The sequence below is a fragment of the Monoraphidium neglectum genome, assembly GCF_000611645.1.
Source record: "Monoraphidium neglectum strain SAG 48.87 unplaced genomic scaffold scaffold00165, whole genome shotgun sequence".
Taxonomy (NCBI): domain Eukaryota; kingdom Viridiplantae; phylum Chlorophyta; class Chlorophyceae; order Sphaeropleales; family Selenastraceae; genus Monoraphidium; species Monoraphidium neglectum.
Window position 1 is genome coordinate 6712 of NW_014013463.1, and position 8031 is coordinate 14742.

At 63.7% G+C, this 8031-nt stretch overlaps 2 protein-coding genes across 2 annotated transcripts in view; one reads left to right on the plus strand and one right to left on the minus strand.

Annotated features, from left to right (window-relative positions):
• MNEG_1607 (hypothetical protein) overlaps nucleotides 1–1760 on the minus strand; it is a gene marked incomplete at both ends in the record, with an annotated part of 5192 nt that extends 3432 nt beyond the window's left edge. The window contains 6 exons of the mRNA XM_014049908.1: nucleotides 90–179; nucleotides 408–524; nucleotides 717–836; nucleotides 1026–1110; nucleotides 1369–1516; nucleotides 1685–1760. Coding sequence (XP_013905362.1) covers nucleotides 90–179; nucleotides 408–524; nucleotides 717–836; nucleotides 1026–1110; nucleotides 1369–1516; nucleotides 1685–1760 — 636 coding nt within the window. The remainder of the gene's footprint in view (nucleotides 1–89; nucleotides 180–407; nucleotides 525–716; nucleotides 837–1025; nucleotides 1111–1368; nucleotides 1517–1684) is intronic.
• Nucleotides 1761–3378: 1618 nt separating this feature from the next.
• On the plus strand, nucleotides 3379–7593 carry MNEG_1608 (hypothetical protein; the record flags this gene model as incomplete). Its single annotated transcript, XM_014049909.1, has 10 exons — nucleotides 3379–3486; nucleotides 3686–3784; nucleotides 4030–4851; nucleotides 5403–5519; nucleotides 5632–5774; nucleotides 5977–6077; nucleotides 6382–6679; nucleotides 6888–6960; nucleotides 7158–7226; nucleotides 7474–7593. 10 exons carry the CDS (start codon nucleotides 3379–3381, stop codon nucleotides 7591–7593), a joined length of 1950 nt encoding a protein of 649 aa, XP_013905363.1.
• Nucleotides 7594–8031: the final 438 nt, after the last annotated feature.

Genomic DNA, 8031 nt, shown 5'->3' on the forward strand with positions numbered 1-8031 from the left:
GTGCGTTGCACACATCGATGGGTTGATGTCAAATACAAACACAGAGGTCCTCGTCCTCGGCCCCCGCCAGTCACGGCTTGTGCACACACCTCTGGGGCGTAGCGCGAGCAGATGAGCGAGTGCAGCACGGAGCCCAGGGAGTGGCCAACGCCATACACAGGCAGGCCTCCAATATCGGCCTGACAGGATGGTTGGGGGGAAGCAGAAGGCGGATTGAAGCCCCATTGAGTGCAATTATGCAGGATATGGGTACCCAACCAGGCTAAGAAGCCCTTGAATTCGCTCACCCAACGCCCAGCCGCTTTGATGCACAACCATGGCGCGGGGCGTGTCACCGCACTCCTGCGGAACAACCCGCGATCCGCGGCACAGAGCACAGCCATCCCCCCACCCCCACCCTAGCCCACCGCCAACACCGACGCGACGCGGTCAAACTTGTACTGGATCTCGTCCGCCGCCCGCAGGTGGTCAAACCCGGTGCTGAACGGCGTCGTGATCACAAGCACGCCCCGCGACGCCAGCGCCTGGCGTGCCGTCACAGAGCAGGGACCGAAACGTGAAGCTAAGGATAGATAGCGTGAAACCTTGTGACTGCAAATCCCTTCGTCAGGATCCAGGAGAGCCTGCACAGGCGGCAGCAGTTTGCTGGGTGGCGGCTGCTGTTGAGACGCTGTCCGCCGGTCATATCACAGCCCCATCGCAGCTGCGCGGCGCACCTCAAGCAGGGAGCGGTATGTCAGCTGCGGGGCGGCGCCGACAAAGGCGCCGCCGATGAAGTGCACCACGGCCTCCGGCCGCCGCCCCTCCGGAGGGTACAGCACCCAGCTGCCCTCAATCTGGCGGTTTGGCCGGGTTTGACCGGGTTTGGGCGATCAGAAGAGGGGACGCAAGGATGTCAGCGGCTCTGAGGGGCCCGGGTCATGCAAGCCTGGCGGCTGAGCCTCTTCAGCGGATTCAGCAATGCAGCGGCAGCCTCCAGAGTCCATTGGGAGCTTGCCCGGCACTGCTGCGTGCAAGGCACTCACCTCCTGCCAGTCTCCGCGCTGACCTGGAAGCGCGGTCTGCAGCGCGTACGCCTGCTGGATCAGCGACTCGAGCGACAGGAAGCCGCTGCAAAGTGGGGAGGGGGCAATGCAGCATGTGAGTGGGGGATGCGGCATTTGAATGCTGGCTGTCGCTGCCAGCTGCCGTGCACTGCCCCGCGTGTGCTGACAGAGGCGCACATAGCTGCTCAAAGACTGCTGCCCCTTTGCGCCTTGGCTGAATCTCGGTCATGTAAGGATGCTCACGCCCACCAGCCGTGTCCCACCCCATTGACTTTGCGGCCAACACCACCGCCTGGGCCCAGTGAGGCGTTGGCGGGCTCACCCAGGCGTCACGGGCGCAGGCAGGTTGGAGCGCCGCGGCCCGCTATCGCCGCCGCCGCCTGTGCTGCCAGGGGGCTGGTCCGACGCACGCGCCGGGGCGGGGCGTGCATCCGCTCGACGACAGGGCTGGCGCGACAGAGGCACGGCGCCTGCAGGGGGTCCCATGTTGAGTGGGCAAATCATAAAAAGAAGCGACCTTGAACTGGCATGCATGCATGTGCGTTTGCGTTGTCGCGGCGCATTAGCCTTTGCAGCGCGCTCACGCTGCAGCACCATGCGGGCCAAGCCCACTGAGCGCTGCACGCCGCAGAACGCACCGTGATAGTGATCCCGGGCAATCAGGCTGGCTGCAGGCACCGTGCGAGGCCCCAGCGCCAGGCGGTGACCCATCATTTTTGTATAGTTCGGGTACCCGTGTGGATGCTATGTAGGTGTTATCAGCATTACCACAATTTCACTTAACGTACAAGTTGCGTATGCAGGCTCCACTCCGCTCGAATAAGTTTTGCGCGGTGCAGGCACCCGGCAAGTGGAGCTCAGCATGATCTGTGTGCCGCCGCAGAGTGCGTTGATATGCGGTAGAAAGACCATTACTTTGCTTATCTATAGTCCGCGGGCGCGGACGCTGCTTCGCGCCCCAAGAGTGATCAGGACTCGCGCTTATGGCAATGTGAGTGAATCAATCGGCTCGCAGCAGCCGGGCTCATCGTACGGGTACTACACGGACGCTGCGAACGTCGACGCGCCGGCGGCGCCACCGCCACCCGCCGACGCCATCGACGGCGGCCGAGTTGCAGCGCAGGAGCGCGCTTGGCCAGACAGCAATGGTTCGGAGTACGGGGACCCTGCCATTGCTGCCGGCAGCGGCTGGCGCCAACCTGGCGGCGAAAGCGGCGGTGCAGAGGACGGCGCGTCGTGGCCCCAGGCGGATTGGGGAGAGAGCGAGCCCGTTTGGGAGTGGGGCCAGCGGCCAGGCGCCCAGCCTGCATCCACCCCTGGTGCTGCGCAAGGCGCGTGGGGTGGGGACGCCGCTGGCGCCCCGGCGGCGGGGTATGCCCCCTTCGACGCCGACCCTTTCCGCGGCGGCGGCGGCGAGTACTACCCACCCCCGCCTGGGGCCGGCGCCGCCCCCGGCTGGGCGCCGCCGGGCGCGGCGGGGGCCGGGGCGTGGGCGGGCCCGCTGCTGCCGTCTGACGTCACTCTGATCTCACCGAGGGACGCTGAGCTGGTGCTGCCAGTCATCCCCACGTCCGACCAGGCGCGGCACTACCAACCCAGATCCGTGCCAGAGTGAGCGGCCGGGGCATCAGGCGGCACTCGCCGCCTGCCCGGAAGGCTGGCGGTGCGTCTGAAGGGCTATGTTGTTGCAGCTGCGCGAAATTGTCGCATGGCGCGTGTGAACCCGAGTGCTGGTCAGAAAGAAACCCCAGATATTTCAGCTTTCAGGAGCACAGTTTTCTAAGCCTCTTGCGAGAGCCCCTCTTTGTGGGTGAACCCTCCACCAACGCAGGCGCGTGGTACAGGTGTTGGGATCCATCGGCGTATCCGCGGCGCTCTCCAAGTCCGCACTGCTGGCCGGCCCGGCGCTGCTGTACCCGATTTGGGGCCCATGGGTCCGCGCTGGCGTGCGCAACGCTGAGCTGTACTTGCGGCAATTCAAGAGCCTGGGGCTGTGGCGCGCACAGGCGAGAGGGTGTGGGGTGACGGGGGGCGGCCCGGCGTTCTTTGGAGTCGCCCCGGGCTCACAACCGTTGCGCAGCAAGCTGAATGATGGCGGCCGTGTGCGTTCTGCAGGGGTTTCCCTGTGTGGACGTTGAAGCATCAACACGTGTTGACCCACCCTGCGCGAGCCCCGCCTGGCCAACCGCTTCCCCAAATCGATGCGTTCAGCACCCGTCTGTCCCCGTAGTTCTGCTCATTCGCTCATCGAACAGCTCCATGTGTTTCAAACCCTGCCTGCCCTCAAACCCTGCCTGCGCCTGGGCAGGTCCTGAGCGTTGATATACAGGTCATGCCATATGCCTACGTGCGTGCAGCGGCGGCAGGCTCGCAGTACTCTCCTGCTGACAGCGTCACTGTCGTCGTCGGTGACCCCTGGCCCGGCGGCGCGCGCGCGCAGGTGTGGCGCGTGGTCAAATGCCGGTCAACTTAGCCTCGCATAGGCCTGCCTGCCCGCTGCTCGCACGCCCGTGCGTCCCTGTTTGAGGGCCCTGTTTGACACCGCGAGGCAGTTGGGGCATGCGCAAATTTTGGGCAGGCGTGCAGCCAACCAATACATCCGCGCGGCGGCCCATCCCTGCTACGTCCTGCCCCCGCAGCTGCGGCTGCCGTATGTGGCGGGGTGCGAGGAGCTTGTGGCGGGCGAGAGCGCAGAATTGATGGTGCTCTGCCGCGACGGCGCCTTCACCAATTTCAAGGTGAGTTGAAGACACCAGATCCGATCTGCTATCAAAGTGTATGTGTATTGAGGTGGACAATCAAGGGTGCGAGCATGCGGAGGCTGCAAGCGCGGCTGAGCGACGCGAGCCGCGGCTTCTGCAAGGGCGTCCTTCACGTATCAGCTCTGCTACCAAGCCGCACCATGCGCGCACACTGGGCATCTGCATGCCTGTGCGCGGTTGGTATTTAACGCACACCCCATGCCTGCGGCCTGACGCGCCAGGTCGTGCGAGAGGTGTACTTCCCCCAGTCCGGCCTGTGGCTGGCGGACTATCCATTCGTGAACCGGGACGTGTTTTTGGACATATCGCTGGCAGTGGAGCGCGGACGGCAGCTGCAGCAGGACGGGCAGCAGCAGCAGCAGCGACAGCAGCAGCAGCAGCCCCCTGGCGGCTGGGGCGCGCCGTTTGAGGCGGCCGCGTGGCCGGCCGGCGAGGGGTGGCCGGCGGGTGGGGTAGGGGTGGAGCGGGAGCAGCAGGCGCAGCAGGGCAGCGGGGACGTCCTGTATGCCAGCTACCGGCCATATACTCCAGATGAATACGAGGGTGGCGAGCCGCAAGCAGCGGCGGAGCAGGCAGGCCCTTCGCCGTACGGCGGCGTCGAGGCGCAATGGGAAGGGTACCGGCTTGCGCCAGAGGGCGGGGGCGAGGGCGGGAGCGACGGTGCCGCCCCCGCAGGGGCGGCGGGCACGGCGGCGGGCGGCGCGAGCGGCAGCAGTCAAGGCGGAGCGCTCGCAGGATCAGACGTGCCGTCCGTTGGCGTCGGGTGGGACACCAACGCCGTCGCAGGAGGATACAGCAGCGCTGGCTGGTCGGCAGCGGCAGCTGGCCAGGGTGGTGTGTCACAGGAATACTATATAAACAGCGAAGGGTATGCAGTCCCATTCGGCAGCCAAGAAGCCACCCCTAGCGACAACAGCAACAGCAACAGCAGCAGCAGCAGCAGCACAACCGCTGTCGGCAGCAACAGCAGCAACAGCAGCAGCAGAAGGAATGGCACCTGGGCGGCCGGCGGCGGAGCAGGCACCAGCAATGGTTTTTCGGAGGTGTGGCCGGCTTACGGCGGTGGTGAGGCTGGCACTGGCCCTCAGCACCGGCCGGCGGGCACAGGAGCGGGTGGCACGGAGAGAGGGTGGGCAGTCGGATCAGCGCCAGGCAATGGCGCTGGGTGGTCGGAGGGGGACGAACGGTGACGCAGCAAGCACCTTCAGCTCACCCCATGTCTCGTCCATATCCTGTATCTATCCACGTCGTGCTGGCCCACCGTATGCGCTATCATGTTGTAACACTCCACAGCACAAGTTGACTGAGTTTGAACGGACGGCTGCGCGATCTGGCAGCAGCACCTCCCGTGCGAACTGCAAACTAGCACCACCACCGTGGTGGATTTCGCAGGACACACAGATATGGCTCATTTGGTGCCGTGGGCAGCGCTCCTGCTGGGCCTAGCGCAGCTCTCTGCGGTCAGGGCCATCGCCTTCGACCCCTGCACGACTCCAGAAGCAATCAAACGGGTGAATAATTTTCCGGGCCTATAGGTACGTGTAGGTATGTTTCGTGACATAGAAGAGATCGAACAGGATGCGGACCCCTGCAGGGCTCGGGCGCTGGGTTCGTGGTGGGCCTGGCCTTCTGGCCGGGTGGCACGTCAGCGGACTGGGGAGATCCCGACACAGGTCTGCAGCCATGCAACGAGACGCACCGCGCCAATCTGGTGAGCGGGTTCCCACTTTTGCCGCAGCAGTGCGCGCCACTGCCACTGCAGGCTGATGGCACATGCATGCGCCAGGCAGGCGGCCAAGGACCCCTCCGCCCGCACCCCGCAGACTGCAATGGGCGTGCATTTCTCTGCGTACAGTGCGCGCATAGACCGCCTGAGCGTCTTCAAGACTACGTTTCCAGAGGAGCTGTCGCTCACGGCAGACGCCTTGCCGGACACGCCGCTGGTCATCTCTGTCGTCGCATTCAGGTTTGGGCAGCTTGGCCGTCCGTGATTGCAGCAGCAGCATGTGGCCGCATGGTGACACTCGCAGGGCGCATGGGGCTGCATGCGCCCCATGCATGTGGGGGCAGGTGTGTCGATTACGCATGCGACATCCGGGTGTTTCGGCGCAGGCGTCGGTTTGACGCCCGCCGCCCACTGCCGGTGGGCTGCACCACGCCGCATGCAGGGGCCTCGTGCGATCTGAGGCGCGTTACGTAGTCAGCGGCGCTCCCGCACTCACACGCGGCATGGGCTTCGTATCGACGCTGTCGCTCATGTCAAAGTTTGGTGAGCTGTCTGGCATCGCACGTCTTTGCATTCTGCGGCCGCCAGGCAGCACTGGGAGCAAGACCCTCGAGTGATTAAGGAGCAGGCGCTTGCCGTGCTTCGCGACGCACCCCTCCCCTTGCAATCAGCTGGCAGAGTTCAGCGTTGCAACACCACAATGCACACACACATGGGTCTGTTCCTGCAACCAAACGCATTGCACGTGCACACACACACACACACACACACACACACACACACACACACACACACACACACACACACACACACACGCACGCATGCATGCACGCACACACACACACAGAGCTTGGCGTGCTCAAGTACCTGCAGTTTTACAACCTCACATGCAATGACTGCGGCGGCTGGAAGAGCAACCGCTGCATCAACGGCACATCCTGCACACTGCCAGTCTCAAACTGCACGTGCGCCGACGCTACGCCGGCCTCTGTGCCAGCCTCGCCGTCACCCTCGCCGTCGCCCTCGACCTCGCCGGCAGCAGATGGGACGGCCAGCGGCGGCTCCACGGCTGGGGCGTCCTCGCGGCGGCTACTGCAAAACACTACCACAGACGCAGGGACATGCAACTATACATCCTTCTCTTAGTGAGCCTCTTTCTGGCGCTCTGGGGGGGGAGGGTGTCACCGGGCATGGTGGCTTCCGCCTGTGGGGATGGAATGCACGAAAGGCGGCACAGCGCCGTCTGCGTGCGCTGCTGCCACTGATCCTGTTTTGTAAGGTGCCTCGGCAGGCATGTGCTTCCTTGGTCAAGCAGCAACCCCAGGCCTCTGCACTGCCAACCTCTGCACACAGTTGCGCTGTGTCGGTCAATTTTGCGTATGAAGGGCTTGACGTTGGAGGGGCTGCATTCTCAACCGCCGCTCAGGTGAGCAGAGCTTGGTATATGTGACCCAGAGTACGCCACTGTTAAACTTCCTCACCTCTAAGAAATTGACAAGAGGTGTGATTGCTCAGCTACTTGCCTGCATGCCCTGGACTTGAATAGCTCAGCTAGGCTGCCACGTGCACATGCGGCAGACACTGACCTCAACCCGCGGCCCACCCTCCTCACCCTGCTGCCAGGTGCGGAAGCTCAATAGCTACAGCCTCGTCTCCCTGTTTGCCAAGGGAAAGTCTCTGTTCTTCGACTTTGTGAGTGGCGTTTGGCCGCATATCACAATGGCAAGCCCTTTAACAAGCCCTGTAGACCAGCACCTGCCTTGTGACTGCGCGTGTGTATGCTTTTTTGCACGAGCCAACTCCACCGCTACACACATACACACGTGCACACACACACACACACACACACACACACGCGCGTATACACACGCACGCGCATACACATGCACGTTGCACACACGTCGACCCACTGCTTCTCCCAAACTCCATCATGCCGCAGACGGACAAGTACGACAACACCATGACGGACTACTGGGGCAAGTTTGGCCAGGCGCAGCAGGACGTGGTGGCCGCGTACTCTGGCAATGCAGAGGCCGGGCGCACCGTCGGCACGGCGTAGCGGTCCTGCGGGGACATTGGGTCGGTGAACAACGCCCACGCAAATGCTTCCACCCCTCTGTATTTGGACAACGTTTTGCAGTGCTGTGTATGGTCACTTGTGTGGTTGTGCAGCAAGAAGACATGGCCAGGCTCTGATTCGTTGGGACCGTGTGGACCAGCATCTTGTAAGTTTATGGATTGCGTTATGGAGAGCATGACAGCCGTATGGGGCCGCCGAAAGCAGCTGCTGCACGCCAGCAACTGCCCACCGTCCAGGCCGCGTCAAGGGCGCGGGGTCACGTGAAAGTGCCCCCCCTTGATCCCCTATGGTGGGGTGTGTGGCTCACCACACACACCCCTCTCCTTAGCCCGACGCGGCGCCGCTTGTAGCGTGGCTTCTAGCCGCGCGAGGCGTCAGCGTAGTGTCTCTCTCTCTCTCTCTCTCTCTCTCTCTCTC